At 31.9% G+C, this 21,856-nt stretch overlaps 5 protein-coding genes across 6 annotated transcripts; 2 read left to right on the forward strand and 3 right to left on the reverse strand.

The window, feature by feature from the left end:
• The first annotated feature begins 29 nt into the window (after nucleotides 1-29).
• On the forward strand, nucleotides 30-4,771 carry LOC103580473 (ATP-dependent DNA helicase Q4). The gene is made up of 2 exons (XM_008562221.3): nucleotides 30-242; nucleotides 315-4,771. Exons 1-2 carry the CDS (start codon nucleotides 132-134, stop codon nucleotides 4,671-4,673), a joined length of 4,470 nt encoding a protein of 1,489 aa, XP_008560443.1. The 5' UTR covers nucleotides 30-131; the 3' UTR covers nucleotides 4,674-4,771.
• A 79-nt stretch (nucleotides 4,772-4,850) lies between these two features.
• LOC103577312 (uncharacterized) lies at nucleotides 4,851-5,879 on the reverse strand. Its single transcript, XM_008557898.3, has 2 exons — nucleotides 5,396-5,879; nucleotides 4,851-5,307 (listed from the first exon to the last, which is right to left on the reverse strand). Exons 1-2 carry the CDS (start codon nucleotides 5,558-5,560, stop codon nucleotides 4,924-4,926), a joined length of 549 nt encoding a protein of 182 aa, XP_008556120.1. The 5' UTR covers nucleotides 5,561-5,879; the 3' UTR covers nucleotides 4,851-4,923.
• Nucleotides 5,880-6,149: 270 nt separating this feature from the next.
• LOC103577313 (nitric oxide synthase-interacting protein homolog) lies at nucleotides 6,150-7,517 on the reverse strand. Its single transcript, XM_008557900.3, has 4 exons — nucleotides 7,199-7,517; nucleotides 6,628-7,134; nucleotides 6,424-6,532; nucleotides 6,150-6,297 (listed from the first exon to the last, which is right to left on the reverse strand). The coding sequence occupies exons 1-4, from the start codon at nucleotides 7,372-7,374 to the stop codon at nucleotides 6,226-6,228; spliced, it is 864 nt and encodes a 287-aa protein (XP_008556122.1). The 5' UTR covers nucleotides 7,375-7,517; the 3' UTR covers nucleotides 6,150-6,225.
• Nucleotides 7,518-7,575: 58 nt separating this feature from the next.
• On the reverse strand, nucleotides 7,576-8,402 carry LOC103577314 (protein SREK1IP1-like). Its single transcript, XM_008557901.3, has 2 exons — nucleotides 8,181-8,402; nucleotides 7,576-8,081 (listed from the first exon to the last, which is right to left on the reverse strand). The coding sequence occupies exon 2, from the start codon at nucleotides 8,072-8,074 to the stop codon at nucleotides 7,634-7,636; it is 441 nt and encodes a 146-aa protein (XP_008556123.1). The 5' UTR covers nucleotides 8,075-8,081; nucleotides 8,181-8,402; the 3' UTR covers nucleotides 7,576-7,633.
• Nucleotides 8,403-12,255: 3,853 nt separating this feature from the next.
• Nucleotides 12,256-21,248, forward strand: LOC103577315 (basic helix-loop-helix ARNT-like protein 1). Of its 2 annotated transcripts, none has more exons than XM_008557902.2 (15): nucleotides 12,256-12,758; nucleotides 13,158-13,635; nucleotides 14,678-15,208; nucleotides 15,851-15,922; nucleotides 16,304-16,541; nucleotides 18,745-18,837; nucleotides 18,910-19,027; nucleotides 19,351-19,539; nucleotides 19,618-19,867; nucleotides 20,022-20,160; nucleotides 20,225-20,343; nucleotides 20,418-20,485; nucleotides 20,591-20,631; nucleotides 20,692-20,824; nucleotides 20,947-21,248. In XM_008557902.2, exons 1-15 carry the CDS (start codon nucleotides 12,743-12,745, stop codon nucleotides 21,129-21,131), a joined length of 2,670 nt encoding a protein of 889 aa, XP_008556124.1. In that variant the 5' UTR covers nucleotides 12,256-12,742; the 3' UTR covers nucleotides 21,132-21,248. The 2 variants fall into 2 exon arrangements, with proteins under 2 accessions (XP_008556124.1, XP_008556125.1); XM_008557903.2 differs by having other exon boundaries at nucleotides 19,351-19,533.
• The last annotated feature ends 608 nt before the right edge of the window (nucleotides 21,249-21,856 follow it).

The raw sequence follows: 21,856 nt of genomic DNA on the forward strand, positions 1-21,856 counted from the left end.
ACCATATACATTTTCGCGCGCAATCTCTTTAGCTACGTAACCTTATAGAATGTGCGAAGAGTTCAATGCACTGTTTTTTTAATAATAAATAAAAGTAATAAAATTATCAAGTGAAATAATTTGAATTAAAAATGAATTCACTAGACGATCCAGCGGTAAATAATAAATATTTAAAATGTAAAATTCGAATGAAAAGATGGGAAAGTGATTTTATGGAAAAATATGGACGGAAACCTACCAAGGTATGTTTTTTAATATTTTATAAGTTATTACTATCAACAATAAATGTTTAATTATATTTATTTTTATATTAGAATGACATCAAAGGTGCAGACAAAACCATCAGAGAGTCGTACAAAATGTACTGGAAGTTAAAGACTAAAGTGCTGGAGGAAACGTTGCTGGACATAACATTCTCCGATGAAGTTGAATCAAACGTATCAATAAATTCATCCTCGTTGGATTTTCTGTCATTGGATTCGTCGGTCAGTCAATTTGATATTAGATCTCCTGATAAGTCAGTGCTGGTTGAAAAACCAACAGAGTCTCAGTCTCTCGTCAATACTGAAAATATTGCTCCAGAAGTCGCGAAAGCTGGGTCTTCAACTTTGCCAGTGGACTCACTTAATGTCGATGGTGCTTGGGGTGACCATCTTAGCAAAGAGTACGAAGCGCCTAAGAAAAATAAAATTTTAGTAGGAAAGTCTTCATCCTTTCAGCTTTCGCAGAAAAAATTCAACTCGAGCACTTTCACGAAACGGAATCCAAGGAAGTCACTTTCTATGACTAAATCTAAGAGTAAGTCGAGTCTCAATAAATCTGGTCACGAAAAGGCTGATAATTTAAATGATAGTCTGGCAGCTGAATCACCTGAGGTTTTGTCTAGTTTGTTGCTCGCTGATCCTATCAAAATAGTAAATCAAGAAATAAAAGTGACGACTCAACCTATCAATGTTATTCAACAAGTACTCAGTGGTAAATCTGTAACTGTTGATAGAAAATTAAATAGTGAATGGTTAGAAAGATGTTCTAAAGATGATACTGAAGCTAATGGAAATCCTAAACGTTTGTCTGGTGTCAGTGATTCTGGAATAGAATCACTTGATGTAAATTATCAAGAATCACAAGACAATTTTTCTACTCAAGATAATTTTCAGACCCAAAGTAGTTTTTCAACTCAAAATAATTTTCCTACACAAAATACTTTTACTTCACCCCAGTGTACTCAAGCTGAAGTATCTGATGATGATTTCGTGTGCAATAGTGACTCTGAGGAAGAGAATCGTAACAAAAGAGTTCGTAATTGGAGGCGAACTACTTCAGATTTATCAAGTGTCGCCAAGCGACCACGTACAGATTTTCTTCATCGTACTTTTAGTTTTTCATCGCCTTGTAATAAGCAGAGTACTGCCAGTCCTGTTGTTGATCAAGGACAGCAAGCTAAACAAGTGCTGGAAGCTGAAGAAAATATTTTAAATAAATCAAATCCGCATGCTAAAGAAATTAATTTATCGAAAGAAAAAGTTGTGACGCCGGCTGAGCCAGCTGTAGATAATGTGGTTGAAGATAAAGGCAAGAAGAAGCGGGGCAGAAAACCGGGGAGTGTTAAAAGAAAGTCTAGTGAGTCGACCAGGAAAGCTACTAGACGGACTACTAGACGAAAAGTTAAATATACTGAAGACGATGATAATGATGATGGTATTGATATTGATGATGGTGATGAAAGAAAAGTTTCAAAGACACAGCAAAGCCCAGAGATTCCTATTTATGGTGTGGAAGCTCTAGATGTAGTTCCACGGTTCGCTGTTCCCCAAGATACGAACGGCGATCTTGTTACTGAGTTTTGCGAATCGATTGACGCTGAAAAGTCTGCGAGTGTTACTCGAACGAAGCCAAAGGCTGCAATGACAGCAAAAGAAAAATTAGAAGCTAAAATAGCGTCGGGGAAAATAAATGAAAATTTCGTGAGGATTAATTTGAAAAAGAAGGTATTCGCTCGTGGAAAGAAGTCGTTCAACTTTTCTAAGTACAAGAAGAATCAGTGGAAGAACAAGAAGAAGGAATTAGCTTCGGGAGAGGGGTCATTGGACTTGGCAGATCTGGCTGAAAAAAACACGTGCTTTAAATGCGGAGGAAGTAATCATATTTCTAGAAATTGTCCTGCTATGAAGAGTGAAGAATTGATGCCACTAGATGACACTTATGTGTCTGAGTATCCAACTCTCGAGGAAGCTAAACAGATGGCGAGTCAAGAAGCTGCTCGTGCTCATATTCATCGGCTCCATCAGCTTCCTCGGACATCCTCAATGTCATTGAAAGATAAAGTAACAGCAGAGTCAAATGAACCAACAACTTCAGAAGACTTGGAGAATTGCCTATATGACTTTGAGGATGATGATTTTGAAGAAGAAACGGAACCTATTGAGAATCAACCGTTTGTCGGCCATAAAATTCCTCAGGAGCTTATAGAAAAATTGCTGCCTCCAGCGAATGGAGCTATCGACCCTGTGTATTCTACCAATGACAGTGGGACTTTGATTCCAACACCAACGGAAGTGTTACAAGCTTTGAACAAATTCGGACACAAGAGCTTCCGACCTGGACAAGAGAAAGCGGTGATGCGAATCCTCTCTGGTCAATCAACTTTGGTGACTCTGTCTACTGGATCCGGTAAATCACTGTGTTATCAGTTGCCAGCTTACTTGTACGCCAAGAGGTCACACTGCATTACACTTGTAATTTCACCGCTGGTGTCTCTGATGGACGACCAGGTAACCGGAGTCCCAGGGTTCATATCCGCAGCGGCTCTGCACACAGGCCAGACACCAAAAACACGGGAAAAAGTTATCGAACTAGTAAAAAATGGTAATCTTGACATACTTCTCGTGTCTCCAGAAGCTATTGTAGCTGGTGAAAAATCAACAGGCTTTGGATCACTGCTACGACAACTTCCCCCCATAGCTTTTGCTTGCATCGACGAGGCTCACTGTATCTCTCAGTGGTCACACAACTTCCGTCCGTCTTATTTAATGGTCTGTCGAGTTCTTATGGAGAAAATGGGCGTTAAAACAATTCTAGGGTTAACCGCAACTGCAACACGAGCCACCGCCGAGAGTATCGTCAACCACCTGAGAATCCACGACGGCATGGCAGGTGTAATTAGCGACGTGCCATTGCCTAATAATTTAACTCTGACTATTTCCAAAGACGATCAACGTGATCAAGCGCTGGTGAGTCTTCTCCGTAGCCCGAGATTCAAAGACTGCGACTCAATAATTGTCTACTGCACCAAGCGAGATGAGTGTACAAGAATCGCTGGGCTCTTGCGTGTGTCTCTCCAAGATCTAGATACCAATAAACCAAAACCTAAAGCTAAAGTATCAACAATAGCAGAAGCTTATCATGCAGGTTTGCCAGCGAGCCGCCGTAAAGTCATTCAAAAATATTTTATGTCAGGTGACACCCGAATAGTCGTCGCGACAGTAGCGTTCGGTATGGGAATAAACAAATTAGATATCAGATCAGTCATTCATTACAATATGCCCCAGAGTTTTGAAGGATACGTTCAAGAAGTTGGACGTGCTGGTCGTGATAATTTACCAGCTCACTGTCATCTCTTTATCAACCCACGCGAAAACAGCGATAAGTGGGAACTACGGAGACACATTTATGCCAACGGAGTTGACCGACATACAATAAGAAAACTATTACAGAAAATTTTCGTTCCTTGCTCCTGTGCTACTAGCGGTAAGCGTTGTCCTGGACACGAGGTGGCCATCCCAGTTGATGAAACAGTCAGTCTTCTTGATGTATCTGAAGAAACTATATCAACTCTACTCTGCTATCTCGAGTTACATCCAAAAAAATTTATCACTGTCCTCTCTTCAGTGTACGTCAATGCCAAAGTAACGAGCTACAGTGGAGCACCAGCACTTAAAGCTGCTGCACAATCATCACCACCACTCGCAATGGCAATAGCTCTAGATCGTAAGAAAGGTATCACGCATGACAATGACACGACCATTGAATTCCCAGTGGTTGATGTAGCAGCCGCAATCGGCTGGGACTCGGGCGTTGTCAAAAGCCACCTGAAAAATCTTGAATGGACAACTGTCAATGGCAAACCCAAACGCTCATCAATATCAGTGAGATATGATACACTAGGACTGAGAGTGCGTGCACCAGGTGACCTGACTGACACTGAGCTAGACGAAGCTCTTGACGCCCTAGCATCCAGGACTCAGTCTCAAGAAATTTCTTCGCTTCAGCAACTGGAGATTATTCACACCGTCATGAATAAATACAGCTGTCAAAGTGTCAGAGATTGCCAGGAACTTAATGAAGAAAATATTCACAAGTCTGATGAATTAAAAAATACAATCCGTCAGTACTTCCAGTCGTCGTCGCCACTTTCCATCGTTGAAATCGACTCAAAGAATCAAAATGACAAAGCCAATGAAGCCCAAATTATCAACGACATCAGATCCTTAATCGCCAGCTACAGAGACAACAATTTTACTGGTCGTGCTGTCGCGCGGATTTTCCACGGGATCCAGAGTCCCAATTATTCGGCTCTCACCTGGTGCCGCTGTCGCTTCTGGCGAGCGCATCTTGCTACTGATTTTAATTACATTTCACAATTAGCAACTAAAGAAATTTTATCAATGCGGTAATATTTAAATTAATTTATTAATTAGGATAAAAATAATAGATAATTGAATTAGATTTATAAATTTAAATAAAATGAATTTTTTTAAACGTAAAGCAGATTAAAAGTACTGGGTATCTTTATATAAGTTTTTAATTTATTTAATAAAAATGTAACAATTATAAATTTATATACATGTGTAAATGGTTAATATAAATTTTATTAAAATAAAATTTTAAATATTTTAACTATCACTTTTTTTTATCAATTTACAATTAAGTTACAGCACGTTTCATATAATTGCATTGCTGCAAAAATTTATGCAAACGAATCTCCTGCATTTTACCAACACGACTCATACGAGTTTCATACTGACATAGTGCGCAATACTCGGAGGTAATCCCGTGGAACGGCGACCGATAGTAAACATCGTTGAGGCTTTTATTTTTATGATGAGACCACCCATGGAAAATAACTTCAAAGATCATCAGCATTATCGCAAACCATTTGAAATAAATAATCGCTGGTAGAAATAAAAATACTGGATTTATTTGAGCAAACGAAGTGCCTTCACATGGTGGCAGTAAATCTTTCAGACGTCTATCACTTAAATTTTTTTCTTGCTTTGATAACAATTCTTCTCTTATCTCTCTAGGTATCTATAAGTGAAAATAACCAACGTCGTAATTAACGTATGCCAAAATTATTAATTAATTAATTAATAAAAAATAAATGATATTATTTTACTTGAAATGGTACACGTCCTCGTAGCTCATGTTCGTGAACATGAATATCAACCTCAGGTTCACCAGTTTCGCTACTCACGTCATTGTAATTAAATGTCATCTGTTCCTCATAACTCTCACCCACCAGTTCTCCAGTCTCGTGATCAATTATCATTGTATTTATCATTTTTACATGAAATTAATAATATTTTTTAATAATTATTCAACTTGCTTTAATTTTCAGCAGTAGTTTAGTAAATTATAACAACAAAAGGTACTACTACACACGTTGATATCGCACGCGTAAAATTGTAAGGTGACTGAGGTCATTTCCCGGAAATTAACATCGAATCCCCACTTGTATACTGTTTACAAAAAAAAATATTGATAATAATAATTATAATTTTCAATCAAGCTATCATCAGTTATTGTTATTGTTATTAAAAATTTATTTTTAACAATTCAAATAATTATTTGAATATTTGAAAAATAGACATATTATTCTTAACATTGTTTTCCATAAATATATCAAATATTATTTTTCAAAAAGTAAATACAGACTTTACCGACTGTACATGTAATGTATATGTATATTTATCAAGTAAAAAAAAGTTAAGTATACTTGTAAACATATATTTTTATGATTGCCTCTTTAATTTGAATTATAATTAAATCTTTAGTTTTTAAAATCAATTTATCAGTAATAAATCAACAATATTGTATTTAACTTAATCTTTAGAGCATGGAATAAATAAATATATATATATATATATATATAAGATTTAATTTATATTTTATTGTTGACATAAATTATGTTACTGCATATTTAAATAGTGAATGTAATAGATTGAATCACGCTTGCAAGACTGGTCTTTCGTGTTTTCCTTCTAGATTGTCATTGACTGCAGCGTATCCTGTTCCACCCTGAAATAAAAAAACCTTTGAACTGTTGCTGACAAATTTAGTTTTTATTGATGTGAATCATTCATTTTTCAAGCGTAAAGAAAAATGGAGAAATAAATTATTGTAAATTATTGTGATAAAAATTACCCTTTGCAGAGGAATAATGTCTGCTTCAGATATTTTTGAATTATCTAGAGGGTTAATCCAATCTTTTTTTAAAAGTTTTTCCACGCATTCCATTGTCACGACGTCTCCACTAGTTAAAAAACAAAAATTACCTTTTATTATCTTCATTAAATACTCGAATAAAAGACAACAATCTAATGCCAGTCTATTCTAGATCATACTCACGTCGTTTTGAGAACAGCACAGGGTACACTATTGCCCAGAATATCATGAGTAATAGGACACATGTACCTGGCTTCTTTAACAATCAAAGATTTCTTATCATCAGGATCCTTGACTTCCGTAAATTTAACAGGAATGAGATTCTTCAGCTTCAAAACATTTCCACTGACAGGACAGTAAATATTTTTATCAGGTTTTTTTAACGCAGCAGCTTTCGCCTCCGGAGTTTTCGAAGGGATCCAGAAACTAGGCAACATTTTATCACGACCATTGGCCATGTTGGATATCGATGCCTCTGTATTTTTCGTTTTATCAACAGAAACTATACTTTTTTCGCATTTTAAAAAATTCTCCAACTTTTTTAACTCATCATTAACTGTCTCTTCCTTATTTTGCTCTTCTTCTTTGCGCTTCTGAGCTTCGTATTCCTTAACTTTTCTAGCGTACTCTCGTTTTTTTGTCAAGATGTACTCCAAAATAGCTTCCTTATCAAATAAATAACCATCTGGCCTACAAATTTATTTAAATAATTTAATTATTACGAATTCTTTAATAAAAAATAATTAAAACTTACGTTATGACAGGATTCCTACATGGTTGCAGTGTCAAACAGCAACAATCAAAACCTTTTACTGAATCTTTACCAATTCTGTGGCTATTGGTACCATAACCTGATGCTGCTGCGTCTTTTTTCTTTTCGTGATAAGTGTAAACAGCACCAGCTGTACAGTTTCTTGCATGTCTTGTCATTATTAATTATTTATTAAACTCTTAGTACCACAGTAGACTTATTTAATATTAATATCAATATCAATTTAATGATTCGATTTTTTTTAGAAAACAAACCTCAGCTGATTTCTGATTTTGTTTATTTTGATGTAGGATGTAGATGGAGCTGCATATTAAATACTCAGCTGATAAGGAAGGCGGTGATAAATAAACAGAAATAAATCAAAATGCATAGAAAATTTAATTTAATGTACATACAATTTATTTATTAACTGATAAATTAATCAGATGAAGTACTTGCTTTGCGATGACGTTTATGTTTTTTATGTTTAGATTTTTTCTTACGTTTTTTCTTCTTCTTCTTGTCATTTTTATCTTTCTCGTCAGACTCAGAGCTGGATAACTCGGAATCAGAACTGGCCTGTCGAGCTTTGTCTTGGGATTTTGACTTTTTGCGTTTTTTTTCTTTGCGCTTTTTCTTGGCTTCGTTTAATTTCATCCTTAATTCTTGTTCCCGCAACTGCGTCAAAGGTGTCGTGTAATTTTCATCGCTGTCTGAGCTGGTGCTACTCACGTCCAGGACTATTTCTTTGTTGGGGTCAACTTTTATAAAATTCCGACATTGATAAGTCAAATGACCAGCGTACCCACATTTTTTGCATGCCGGTCTTACTTGTTCTTTGGTCTGAGGAATTAATTTTGCCAAGAACTCTGGATCCATTGATAACCTATAATTATTGGGAAAAAATTTATCAATATTATCAATAAAAAAGATATATAAATTTATATTTATTGTCATATTTTTAATTTAAATAAATTATAATTACCAGTAATTCTATAAATAACCACAAAATAATTCAAGTCTTGATTTGTCATTTAAAAAAATTATATCACAATTGGGCGGCAGTTTTTAATTTTTATGTTCATTTTACAGAAGATTAGTTTTTTAAATTATTTATTTATTTATTAATTATTAATATAATAATTAATATTTGAATTCAAGTTGAGTAATTGGTCGAATTGGCTGACAAGTGTCGAGTGTCATAATATCGAATATTCACGACTATCGAAATATCAACAATCGATGTTTTGAATAAACGATAATCGATTCATGAAACGGATTTGATTGTTTTGCAATAAATTTAGCCAGCTTTATGATCTCGAAAACCAAAACTCGGATTCAAATTTTAAAATTATTTAAAAATGGCTGGGAAATAAAAAATGTAGGTAATGAATGGAAGTGTATGAATTTTTATAATTACAGTATACTAATTACCCTAATAACTTTACTCAGTATAAAAATATCAGCTCCAAACACAGAAAAAATTCGAAATTTCCCTGCTCCTAAACTTCCTCATTAACTTTCATTCCAAATTTTTCTTTTCCAGATTTAACTCCAGCCTCGAGTAAAACCAACAGGAAATTTTTTTGTAAACAAGTTGAAAAATATATACATGTATATAAATATATGTAAGTAACATAATTTTATATAAAATTGATCAGTTCCCTCATAAATTAGCAATACCAAATAACCGCGCAATATTTTAGTTAATAATTTAAGTATCGATATCAAAATAAAAATTCACTTGCTGGGTCATTAATCATCGATTTTATTTAATAAAATTTTTATAACATTATGATAATTAATCATTTTAATGATGAAAAAAAAGTATAATTGCAAGTTTAATTAGTTGTTTAATATTTAAATAGCAAAATGGAAATTTACTAAAGATGTTTGATTAATAAATAGGGAAGTACGTAGAGGTATTAATGTATTGATGTTATGGATGTATGGATTATGGAACAGTAATGATGATAATAAATAGCCTAGCTGGTAGTAGTAACCAGTAATAATTGTTTTTTAGTAGTAGTAACAGATTTACGTTTGCAGTTTAGGTCTTATGCAACATATAATATGTTCACTTGCGTATATCTAGCGTGTGCACCAACGCTCACATTAGCTTACACTGCTAACGCTAACGGCGCGTTGTTACCTCACTAGTAAATAAGTAAAGCCACGATTTTTAAATCCGCTCATTTTCCCACCAAACCGATCCTGCATTTTTTTATTATTTACACTTTCAATATCTTTCTTATTTCAATCGATTGTAATTGTTATTGTAGAACTATATTTCCTGTTTAAAAATAATTAAGTACCTTATTAAAATGTTATCTAATTTTTTCGATTTAAAATTACCCGAGTTTGCAAAATAAAAAAATTAAAATGAAAATAAAAAATCAGATCATTGACATTAATAAGAAAAATTAATTAATTATTTTATTTTGTAGATGACACTGGATCTTGTTAATAATGAATCATTTAAATGCACAATTGCAATTTAAAAGAAGCCGCGTCAATGCACTTTATTATCAATAATATGATAGTATAAATTTTTCTATTATTATTTAATATTCATTTATTAAATAAAAATAGTAAACAAATAAATTAATACGATTATTAATTTAGAGATGAATAAGAGAATTCAAATGCAAATTTTCATACAGGATTTCAGTGGATGAATCTAGAGCTGAATGTCTTTATTCTGCGTGTTCACAGATCCTGGAGGTCCACTTGAGAAATATTTATTACGATCACGAATAAAATTTGGTTAATTTAGTGGTCAAATTAATAACCATGAGCTTTTGAATATTTTGTGTATAGTCAACAATCCATGGTCGAGTTAAGGTAGACAGCAGGTTGGGGACAGGGGTTGCGATAAAAGCCAGTGTAGGGATGAAAAGAGAGAAAGAGGAGGAGAGAAATGAAAGAAGAAAGAGAAAGAAGGGTTTGATTGAGAAGAGATCTGTCAAATGCAGTGTCTGTAGACAAAGTTTACATAACTGTATTGGGTCAAATTGTTGAATGGCTCGTGCCTGCTATCTGTTACAATATTATGTAATATAGTATATTAAATATGTATACATGTATATATAATTGTATAGATTAACTGACAGCGATACATCTCAATTGATAATTAATTAATTACCCAGTTTTGTTTAAAACATTAATAGATTCATTAGAAATTGGGGATGAACAGGATTCAGATACTGAGCTTAACTTGAATAAGATTATTTATTTTATTGTTTGTTTTTATAATTATTATTTTTTTTAATAAGCTTTGAATAGCACCACGGCTCAATGAACAATCTGACGTTGAGACAACAAATTATCTGCCAATTATTGCTGTCGCGAGCACAGCGGATACTCAGAGTATCGCCTCGTATACTAATTGTGAGATAAAGATGACCTGAGACGAGGGTTAACTCGCGATATTTATTTAGCCATTGAATCGATGAAATAATTAGGTGAAATTATTTTACTAATTTATAATTTTATTTTAAGTACAAAAATTACTGATAACGATAGCGCTAGCGCTCGTGTACATGCACTAATTTATTTTTATTTGCAGTTACATATTTTTGTCTTCTGTGGAGTAGAAAAAAAAAATTAGATAAATAAATAAATGAATGTTGGAATGTGATAACCTGCGACCACAAACTGACCGGTATCAATTTACCAATCACATGCTACTGTTGATAGAGAAAACCTCAGAGAATTCAGACGAGAGAAAAGTTAAGACAGAATAAGATTATAATCATCTGAGATAATTCAAGTTTCAAATTTCACGGGTTTATTTTTATTTGTAAAATGATATTTTAATAGTTAACATTAATAATTAATGAAATAATGTTAATATTAATTTTATAAATTAAATAAAATGACAAAAGGGTTATTGTATGTATTGAATATATTATATTTAGCAATTAATTTAATTAAATTAAATTAACAAGACACAGAGGATGACGTCGAGGGATGACTGATGCGCATTTATGGAAAGGGAGAAGCGTCAGTGACTTCAAACGATTGTACACTGCACCTCAATAATGATGATTGGGATAAGTCCATGAGGTAAACGGTTGCATCAACTACCATCACTACAATATATCTCCCCCGATTAGTTTGATTAACGTTAATTAATACCGTCCAAATGCACAACGTAAATTAATCCGATATGTGACCTCGATTGATTATATTATTTAACATTTTATTATAAATTTTATTTATACGTTTTAATAATAATAATACACTTTTAAAAATTTTTAGTGAATTCGGATTTTATTACAATTTGAATTCACTCCGTCACTCGGAGTTGCGGAGTTTAAAAACAAATTACTCTGCATACGAAGTGATTTCGGATGTGAATTTAATTTTAAATCACATCTACTCCAATCCGAAATTTAAATGTTAAAATAAACTCCTTTAAGGAGTTAATCTGCTCCGCATTCACTCCGAAAATTTTTTACAGAGTAATAAAATAATCATAATAAAATTTAATATAAAAAAAAAGTAATCGAGTACAATATAAAATATTTGACATGAGATGTTGACAAACAAATATAAAGAGACAAAAAAAAAAAATCGACAATTGTAGGGAAAACTTTTGCGGATTCTTTGTACATATATGGAACGATATATGTTTAAGATATTTATACAGTATCCTTTTATTTAATTTTTATTTTTTATACGTCATCTTATATATTTATTTAACAAATCAAAAGTTAATATTTTATAAATATGTTATAGATGAGCGGAAAATTTAGTGGGTGGCGATTTGAGGCGGGCTACGTACGTAACGACATATACATCTATATCCAATGCAAGTACATAAGGGGGTGGGTACATTTACGAACGTCATCCCAATGACCTCGCGTATTCGAGGGTGGTGTATTTGCGGATAGGATGAGTACCTTACTCCTCAGCACTCTCCGGTGTACTGAGTACGCAGGGCACGTTTGAAGTCACTCCCACCTGCGCCGCGGTACCGCGAACGCGAGTTACTAATAATAATAGTAGACCGCGGGAGGCGATATCACACAATACGAATGTAGTGCTGTCGTAGTGATAGTCGTAGTAGTAGCTGTAGCTCTCATTCTAGTGTTTGTTACATTACATTGTACACAAAGTCAGGAGTAGTGGTGATAGCTACGATTGTAGACCACGTGGGTTTTGAAACTCACATCAGTTGGTTTTAAACTACGACTAGACACACTACTCCCGAGCAATATTTCCCGCTTTATCAATTGTTATTTTTTACATACCCCATTCTAAAGTGGATTTAATATTTTTTTAGTTTATTATTTATTGAAACAACTGGTGCTCATAATTAGCTATTCATTCATTTATTTAGTCATTCATAATAAAATGTTACAGTGAATTAATTATTAAATATTTAATTTATATTGTGATCAATAAATAATTGTGAATTTTAAAAATATTTAAAAGTTACTGCCGTTGGATTTTAAAAAATTTGACAACAAGGGAGGCCGCGAGCTTTTTCCATCGTTGAGTAACAACGATGCGGCCTCACTTACTAATTTTACGTGCTGGATGTACGGCTTCATCGGTATGATTATTATTTAATACATTTATATTAACACCATAATTTATACTCGATTAAAGTTGTCCACTTTTTTATTTTGCTTATGACATTTTTTGTTTTTAAATAAATGCCTGTATTTATCGATAAGCTACGGCATATATAGTAGATTAGATAATTATACGGATAGAAGAGTTGTAGACGTTTTTAATAACCCAGCGACAAAGTGCACTTCGGACGTTGCGCAAATCTCGGCCTCTCACATCAACTTTATATCCGCATTACAAAGATTGTCTTCGTTATATTTTAGCATAAATATTTTTTTTATACGTGCGAATATAATTCAAACAAATGCAGACTTGCAAATCATCAAACTTTTTTTTTATAACTAAGAAAAAAAAAGGCTTTAATTTAAATCGGATGTAGATGAAAGCAGACTGGCAAATGGTGAAGTTGGTGGACTCATCGAGGACCCGATGGTGGTCGAGAAGAGTCAGGGTTCCGGTATAGGCAAATCACTCCAGCTGTCCCAAATTCACCGCCTCTATCCCGAAGACATAGACATTGATATAAAAAGGGATATTAATAACAAAGATATTAAAGAATGTAATATTGAGCTGTCGGAGTTGGACGAGTTCCTGCACTGTCGCGGCTGCAACGACAATAATCGAGAAATGGTGGGCCAAGACATGGCCCAGAGCTACAATGAGCTCTTCCACGCAGCCCAGGAACCTCAAGAATTCATTTCCCTCGAAGAGTTGGGCCCGAGGATCACCAGTACCGATCATCATTGCCACCCGGTTGCTAACACGGTCATCAATAATGATCAATTGTATGGAGATGCTGATGAGGGACAGCATCAAAGTCAACCGAGGACTTACTATAATTTATCTTCTCTTCCAGAGTAAGTTCCTTTAATTATTCAAATTTTATGAATAAATACTTGAAGATCTAGAATTATTTTCAGAATACAGATCAACAATTTTTTTAAAAATATAAATTCAAATTATATATTTTTACATCACTGCGTACCTGGTCTACTTACATGACATACCGGTATCACAATAGTGAAATCTAAATATGTTAAAAGCCCATGCAAGTTAAAATTTCCTCTAAGACACTTTACAATGCAATTCATCCGAGCACTGTCGCATTTAGTTACTTCAAGTTGATTTACTGTTTTATATTAACCGCGATATTGTTATGGATTAATGGTAATAAATTTTTAATTTCAAAAAAATATCGTCCATTTACTGAATCTACTGAATTATCAAATAATTCAGTAATTTTTTTGATTAGCGTACATCAAGATTCTATTTAATCAAAATTAAATTTAAAGAATAATTATTATTTTGATGCTTTGAAATTTTTTTTCATTAAGACTCGCGTGGAAAATATGATAAGACGTAACTGCTTATAATGTTAAATAAAAATTACGTGGCATCGAACAAGTCAACGAATCTATAAATAATTAATGACGATAATATAAAAAATTGACCTAGTACGTTAATTTATCAGGATTTAAATGATTTTTTTATGTTAGAATAAATAAATAAAATATTTGAAAATTAAATGATATAAAGACTGGATAAGTATGAGCATAATCAGTGATGATTCGTCAAATTATCATGTGTATAAATTAAATATATACAATAATAATACAAGTCGGTTATGCTTGTTGCGTCATTACACGATGTACACGGAACTTGTTGCTCGTTACTTCTTGTTACATTATATTTATTACAACTGTAGTAATACATAAACGTCGATGTACTATACTCAAACTCTGACTGCTCTCACGACTTGTATCAATCATTATTACCGCATACAACAGACTCATCAGTACATCAGCTTGAGGACCTTGAAATATATTATCATTTATTTAACTAAAAATTTAATCATCACAATTTTTTAAAAATCAATAATTAATAAATTAATTAATTTAGCTCATGTGCAAGTGTTTATTTTGGTGACATACGTACTGGAAATAATGATATACAGGCTGGAGAACCACTTGCACCAACAGCAACCCCAGCAACAGGTACTCCATTATCACCAGAAAGACTTAATCGGCACCAATCGAATATTAAAAATAATTCCCCGGCTGATCGTGAAAAAATAATTGGCAGCATAAATACAACAACCACGACAATACACGCATTGACAGTATCAGTAGCAACGAGCGTCAGTACGAGCAGTACCAATTGTACCAGACGCGATGCTAAAGTATCCAGGGCCGACGAAACCTTGGCCGAATATGATAAAAGTTGCATTGAACCTTTTACGCATCCCGATATTCGTACCATGCAAATCTCTCAGCCTGGCCTGTCTCCGACTCAGAGTAACTCGTATCATCACCATCACCATCACCATCACCATCATCGTCATCATCATCACCGCGAAATTATTGATACTCAATGCACTACTCCAGAAGATGATTGCGCACCTCTGACAAAGAAAAGAAAAATATCGTGTCAGTAAGTATTTTTTTTTTATTCATTTATTTATTAATTAACCAGTTAATTACTTAGTCAATAGTTGAAATGGTTGAAAAATATTTATAAATATTTTTTAGCTGAAAGTAATCATACTAAGTTTACGGATCAAAGGGATAACAAAATCCCTATGGGAAATTGTCGCGCTTAAACCAGTAACTCATACAACATCACTCGTTTACTTTAAGAAATGTCACGTATATGCTATTTGCTATATATATAGTAAGATCAATGAAGTGTAGTTGCTTTTGAGAAGCCATATGAATTAAATTTACTCATGAACTTGTTACCTATGATTTAATAAATCTTTGTTTGTTATTTTTAACTTATTGTCAAAAACCTAAACTACTAATTTGTCAAAGTATTTTTTTTACAAACTAATTATTTATTCAAATATAAAAAATTCGTAAAATTTAAACTGATACAATCCGCCGTTTCCGTATTAATTATTAAGTTTTTTAAAAATCATTTCTAAGTCAAATTTTTATTATAAATTCGAACCTCTGTCCAATAATTTTTTTCAATGTTCAAACTCTATAAAAAAACATAATTGCTGCTTTTAAATAATTTTCGTTTAAAATTAAACAAAGAAGTTTAAAAAAATGGTTGTATTTTTTGTTATAGAGAAGATAATGATTTGATAGAAGATGCGACAGAAGATACTAAATCAGTTCGTACGAATGCTGACAGTAAGAAGTGAGTATAAATTTCTTTATTGTCGCATTAAGTAAACAATAAAGAAAGAAAGTTTATAAAAAAAATCTACGTAAATAAAATGTTTACGAAAGTATAAGATTATAATTGTCAAGCGTAATTCGATAATTAAGTGGTGTGTATTTGTAAATGTAATAGACATGCACAATGATAAATAAAATAGTATGCAAAAAGTACATAGAAAGGTGACACACTGTCCTTGACCTACCTTGATTCGAGGGAATTAACGCAAGTTGGCTTCACTTGTGACGTTAACGCCGATCCGGTTTAAAATATTATCTTTGACAATTTCGAAAAATTGATTTATTAATTTTAATAACTATTATTATTATTTATTGACATATTTACTTCCTTACGTTCCAGACAAAATCACAGCGAAATTGAAAAACGTAGACGTGATAAAATGAATACTTATATTACTGAACTATCAGCGATGATACCAATGTGCCATGCAATGTCTAGAAAATTAGATAAATTAACTGTATTACGTATGGCAGTACAACATATTAAAACAATATTAGGTGCCGTTACAACTTATACTGAGGGTCATTATAAACCGGCATTTCTTAGTGATCAAGAATTAAAAACACTCATCTTACAGGTAAATTATTATTTTTAAAAATATCAAATGCACAGAAAAAAATGATTTCTTTGATCAAGAAAATTTTTTCTCACCTCAAGAAAATTTTCATATGGAATTCATTATGCAAAAATTTCTTAGGATAAAAGTGAAGTAAAAATTTTCTTGGATCAAGTAAAAATTTTCTGCACTAAGAATTTATTTTTTTTTGTGAAGTAAAATAAAATAAAATGAAATATTTAAGGAGGTATATCAAGAAAGTTTAAGTAGTAGGGTACTTTGTAGGCAGTAAGGACCCTCATAAGAGCTTGTACTTCAAGTTATTCCTTATGTAGTTGGTATATATATTTGTGACTGTGGTTTATGATATGCATCGATAAGACTTCATCGCGACAGAGACTTGAAACTTAACGATTACACAACACGTTACATTTGACCTGTCGCAACAATTATGCTCTTTTACCTTTACTCGTACATATATATCACATAAACTATTTATTTACCAATATATTGACAATACCCAATTAATTATTAAATTTATTTGCATATCAACAGAGTAACTGAAATATAAATTACAATAAACATAAAATTTTAAAAATCTGCATAATAATTGTAGCCACCGATAGGTTTGACCATTTGATAAATTTATTTACTGAAAGGATTTGAACATTTTTACGGCTTTTTAAATAACTTCTGGTTACTGCTTCACACCTAAATCTTGAGAAAAGAGGAATTAAAAATATTTAAATGGATATTATTGAGTATTAAACTGTTATAAAATCAGTCGGTTATTTATTACAGAGTAGTATATATATATTTATATGTATATGCCGAAGTATTTATAAATTTTTATGACCCTTTCTCGGTTGTTTTACCTACTGACTATGACTCTTTATCCCCTTTCTCTTAAAACGATTACCTCAGTGTTACGTACAGCAAATAGCAGTACGCGTGGGTCTTTAATAAAAGTATCAGCCGGTCTTTAGTCTTTAGTCTCGTGAATGCAACAGCAGACTTAATATAAAACTTATGCACACGATTTAATTTTTTTTAACCACCGACTTTAGCTCTGAGGTCAATTCACTCGAGTGTAACTCGACGTTCATGATTTATACTCAAGTTTTTAATCATTTAAATGTAATCAATAATAAATATATACAATAGTTTAGTTTACTCATTGATTAACTGTACGCCAAATTAATTAATTAATTATTTATTAAGAAAAATATTTATATAATTTTTTATTTTATCTAATTATTTATTAATGCCGAATTGGATTAATGAATGAACGAGTGAATTGTCTTATAAACAAACGCACAGTTATCTATTTAAATCTAAAAGGCTTTCACGTTTATCACATTCTCTTATAGCTGGTATATATATTTATATATATCACGTATTATATGCACGGACATAGGTCTCAGGATATTGGTTTCACGAACCACACCCAGACATACCAGATTTAAATCCTTGATTTAAAATACCAACACTGAATACTGTACCCGTGATCTGAAATTTTTTTATAATTTAAATCGCACACTACATTGTATCATATGATTACGAAATATCAGGAAGAAATAGGATTTGTTTAAATATATTTAATGTTTCGCATTTTTTTAACTACATATATTACAATATCGTAGCTCAGATTGCGAGATATATAAATAATATACCGAGTACTAGATTGTTGTGATAACAAATTATGGTTATAAATGTATGTTTTTAATGAAAAATATAATTGCACTCGTTGAACCGTGTCAATGTAAAGGAGGTTGTTAATTCATAATTCAAACTATCATTAAATTTTTTTTTTACTTTGATCCTCAGAAGACAACATATAACGCAATCTTATATTTATTAGGTTTTGATATTAAATTATCGACAATAAAACAACTCGATTATTCCATATTTTTAATTTTTTATAAAGAGTTTTTATTAAGTCTTTTGCTCGAAATTTATTATTCAATCTCATATAATTTTTATGACAAGTAATGAGATGAATAGAAAAAAAAACTGAGTCAGATTAATATGCGTTCATTAATTTTAAATGTACGAGGCTTGAAATTTGCCGCGCGAGCCTTAGGCTAGCGCGGCAAACATTCGAATGTAACAGACTCAGTCTTGTTAGACAGGTATATAAATTTTGTATGTAATAAATAATATCACAAAGGCAACTATAGACAGTTGCAAAAATAAGAAAAATACTGATTTAAATTTTTTGCAGGCTGCTGATGGATTTTTGTTTGTTGTCGGATGTGACCGTGGAAAAATTTTATATGTATCAGAATCTGTTTCTGAAATACTTAATTATTCTCAAGTATATATTTTTTAAAACACATGATAAATTATGAATAATTAGACTGATTATTAATTAAAAATTAATTTAAAGGACGACTTATTGGGTCAAAGTTGGTTTGACATATTGCACCCAAAGGACGTAGCGAAAGTTAAAGAGCAATTATCCTCATCAGATTTAAGTCCGCGTGAAAGATTAATTGACGCAAGAAGTAAGTATCTCATATTAATGTTAAATCACTCATATATATATTTATTATCTAATCCGAGTCATTACTAATTATTACCTTATAAATATACATTGTAAAAAAAAACTAAATATTATAAATTGAGTGAGTAATCGCAAGTTGTGCAAATGTCAGCTGAAAGTTTTGCGCACTTGGCATTTACCAACGAATTCCGCGAAAGCTAACGCGCATCTAAAAAATCTTTGTTTTTTTTTCGTCATATAAATTATTAAGTGACGTATTAAGTATATATGTGGATGTTTAATAATGTAACTTGTTAAATTAATGTAATTAACATTTATGTTAAGCGATGCTTCCGGTAAAGACTGACGTACCGCAAGATGTTTCACGGCTGTGTCCAGGCGCAAGAAGATCATTTTTCTGTCGCATGAAGAGAAAAATAATTGAAAACTCATCTGGATGCAATGAATCTCAAATAAAAGAAGAAACTGATGCTGCGACTGGTTGCCACCGTAGAAAAAAACAGCAAAGTACTGGTTAGCTTATTTATTTAAATAATTGTCAGTAAATAGTTGATATTTTAAAATGAAATAAAAATAATTGTTTATTTTAAGACTGGAAATACTGTGTTATCCAGTGTACCGGTTATTTAAAATCCTGGGCACCAGCAAAACTATGTTTGGAAGAGCCAGAAGGCGAAAGTGATGGCGAAGCATGCAATTTATCTTGTCTGGTTGCTGTTGGAAGAGTTCAACCAAGTTTGCCAGCTCTCACTTCAAATTCTTCGCGCTCACCAAGATTGAGGACCATCGAATTTGTTTCACGGCATGCTACCGATGGAAAATTTCTTTTTGTCGACCAAAGGTTCGCTTGTGTATTTTATTAATACATTTTATAGTAATAAATGAAAATTTTTCTTTGTTTATTTCACTGTACTTGTTTATTTTTATTTTATTTTAATGTAAAAGTTTTTTTATGATGAAAGAAAAATTCTTTAGAGCAAAAACTTTTCATTCAGGGCGACGATTGTGTTGGGTTTCTTACCGCAGGAACTTTTAGGAACGAGTATGTATGAATATTACCATCACGACGATATTCCTCACCTTGCCGAGTCTCACAAAGCGGCATTAAAATCATCAGAACGTGTTACGACACAAGTAATTATTTTATTTTTACTTTAATAATTATTATTTTTAATTATTTATTGATTTTATTTCACAGGTTTATCGATTTAAAGCTAAAGGTGCTAGTATTGTAAGACTACAGTCCGAGTGGAGATCTTTTGAAAACCCATGGACTAAAGATATTGAATATCTTATTGCTAAGAATTCGGCTGTTTTGTATGTTTGTTAATTTTTTTTTCAAATCATATATTTTATATCTCATTAAATGATTTTATTTATAATTTTGATAGTCAAGAAAATAGCAGGAATGAATCAGAAAACTCCAATGTACAAGAGAATTATGACTTTTTTACTCAAAGTAAGTGTTTATAAGATATAAAAAAATATTTCTTAGCTATATTTGTACTGATAAAATATAAAATATAGGCAAAGTATAAGAATATTAATAAATAATATTTTACAGGCAACGCTAGTCTTGGACGACTAATCTCTAGTCAAGTAGAGGTAATAATTTTGTAATAAATATATAGAATAATTAATAATGATGTTTATATTTATTTAAAGATCTCAACGGCAGCATCTTCAGAGAGAGATCGTGAATCAACTCAATCTAGCATTGGCAATGAAGCTAATGATCTAACACCCGCATTTAATACTGTTTTATCAAGTGTTTCGTTAAATATGTCTAATGATCAAGGTAATTAATTTTAATTAATACAACAGTGAACAGAAAAAATGAATTTCTTGATACAAAAATTTTTTTGTCCTAAATCCTTTTTTTCTGTGTGTGAATAAACACTTACCGAATAAATATTTCAGGCACATCAAGTGATAATAACATGTTGGAAATGATGGGAGACACGGCCATAAGTGAATCTCCAAACCCCTTGACCACCGATGGAAGCGACGAAGCAGCCATGGCCGTCATAATGAGTCTCTTAGAAGCAGACGCTGGTCTTGGAGGCCCCGTAGACTTCTCAGGACTTCCTTGGCCTCTTCCTTAATTTTCATAACTTATAAATTCCATTTATCGTAATAAATAATGTTAAAATGTCGTGATACTTCTAATGCACTCCTTTGAGTCTCGATTGAATCGACTCGTCTAGTACAAATAAAATTTAAAAAAGCTAAATAATATATATGCATTTATATATTATGGATGTTTGGTTTACTTTAAGTTATCTGTAAATATATCAATTAAATATTTAATAATTAATTACCATTCAATATTTTGGTGTTTAGTTATTTAAATGTTATTATTTTTTGCCAAAGTAATATATTAATTATTTATTAATATATTAGATATTAATTATGAGTTATTTGTATATGTTTAGATATTTTGTAATTTTTATCGTTTAATATATAAGTTTAGCTATAAAAACTACTGGTGCGAAGGCTTATATATAAGTATGTATAAAAAATATATGTATTGAAGTTCTTTAACTGATTAATTTAAATAAATTTGTTTTTTTAATTCTGTTTGTATTTACACTAGTATTTTATTTTTTATTTATTGAAACCAATTCAATGTCAACTGGAATTTTGAAAGTGCGTCACAAGTGTTCTAATTGGTCCGATATTCCCATAGGCTTTATGTCGGAACCAATCAGAATTTTTGATCATGAGTGTGAATGTTGCAGCATCAGACAAATTTAAAATTACTAAAAAATAGATTAATTGAAAAAATGCGGGAATCACAAAACACTTAATTAAAAATTCACTGTCAAAG

Source organism: Microplitis demolitor, chromosome 6, assembly GCF_026212275.2.
Source record: "Microplitis demolitor isolate Queensland-Clemson2020A chromosome 6, iyMicDemo2.1a, whole genome shotgun sequence".
Lineage (NCBI taxonomy): Eukaryota > Metazoa > Arthropoda > Insecta > Hymenoptera > Braconidae > Microplitis > Microplitis demolitor.

Excerpts from the sequence above, each read along its gene's own strand:
- LOC103580473 (XM_008562221.3), top strand. The coding sequence starts at position 132 with ATGAATTCACTAGACGATCCAGCGGTAAATAATAAATATTTAAAATGT. Across the intron at positions 243-314 it reads ATGGACGGAAACCTACCAAG|AATGACATCAAAGGTGCAGA; the intron begins GTATGTTTTTTA and ends TTTTTATATTAG.
- LOC103577313 (XM_008557900.3), bottom strand. The coding sequence starts at position 7,374 with ATGACAAGACATGCAAGAAACTGTACAGCTGGTGCTGTTTACACTTAT. Across the intron at positions 7,135-7,198 it reads TGTAGGAATCCTGTCATAAC|GCCAGATGGTTATTTATTTG; the intron begins GTAAGTTTTAAT and ends ATAAATTTGTAG. Across the intron at positions 6,298-6,423 it reads ACATTATTCCTCTGCAAAGG|GGTGGAACAGGATACGCTGC; the intron begins GTAATTTTTATC and ends TTTTTATTTCAG.
- LOC103577315 (XM_008557902.2), top strand. Across the intron at positions 18,838-18,909 it reads AAATACTTAATTATTCTCAA|GACGACTTATTGGGTCAAAG; the intron begins GTATATATTTTT and ends ATTAATTTAAAG. Across the intron at positions 20,632-20,691 it reads TAATCTCTAGTCAAGTAGAG|ATCTCAACGGCAGCATCTTC; the intron begins GTAATAATTTTG and ends ATTTATTTAAAG.
- LOC103577312 (XM_008557898.3), bottom strand. The coding sequence starts at position 5,560 with ATGATAAATACAATGATAATTGATCACGAGACTGGAGAACTGGTGGGT. Across the intron at positions 5,308-5,395 it reads GAGGACGTGTACCATTTCAA|ATACCTAGAGAGATAAGAGA; the intron begins GTAAAATAATAT and ends TTTCACTTATAG.
- LOC103577314 (XM_008557901.3), bottom strand. The coding sequence starts at position 8,074 with ATGGATCCAGAGTTCTTGGCAAAATTAATTCCTCAGACCAAAGAACAA.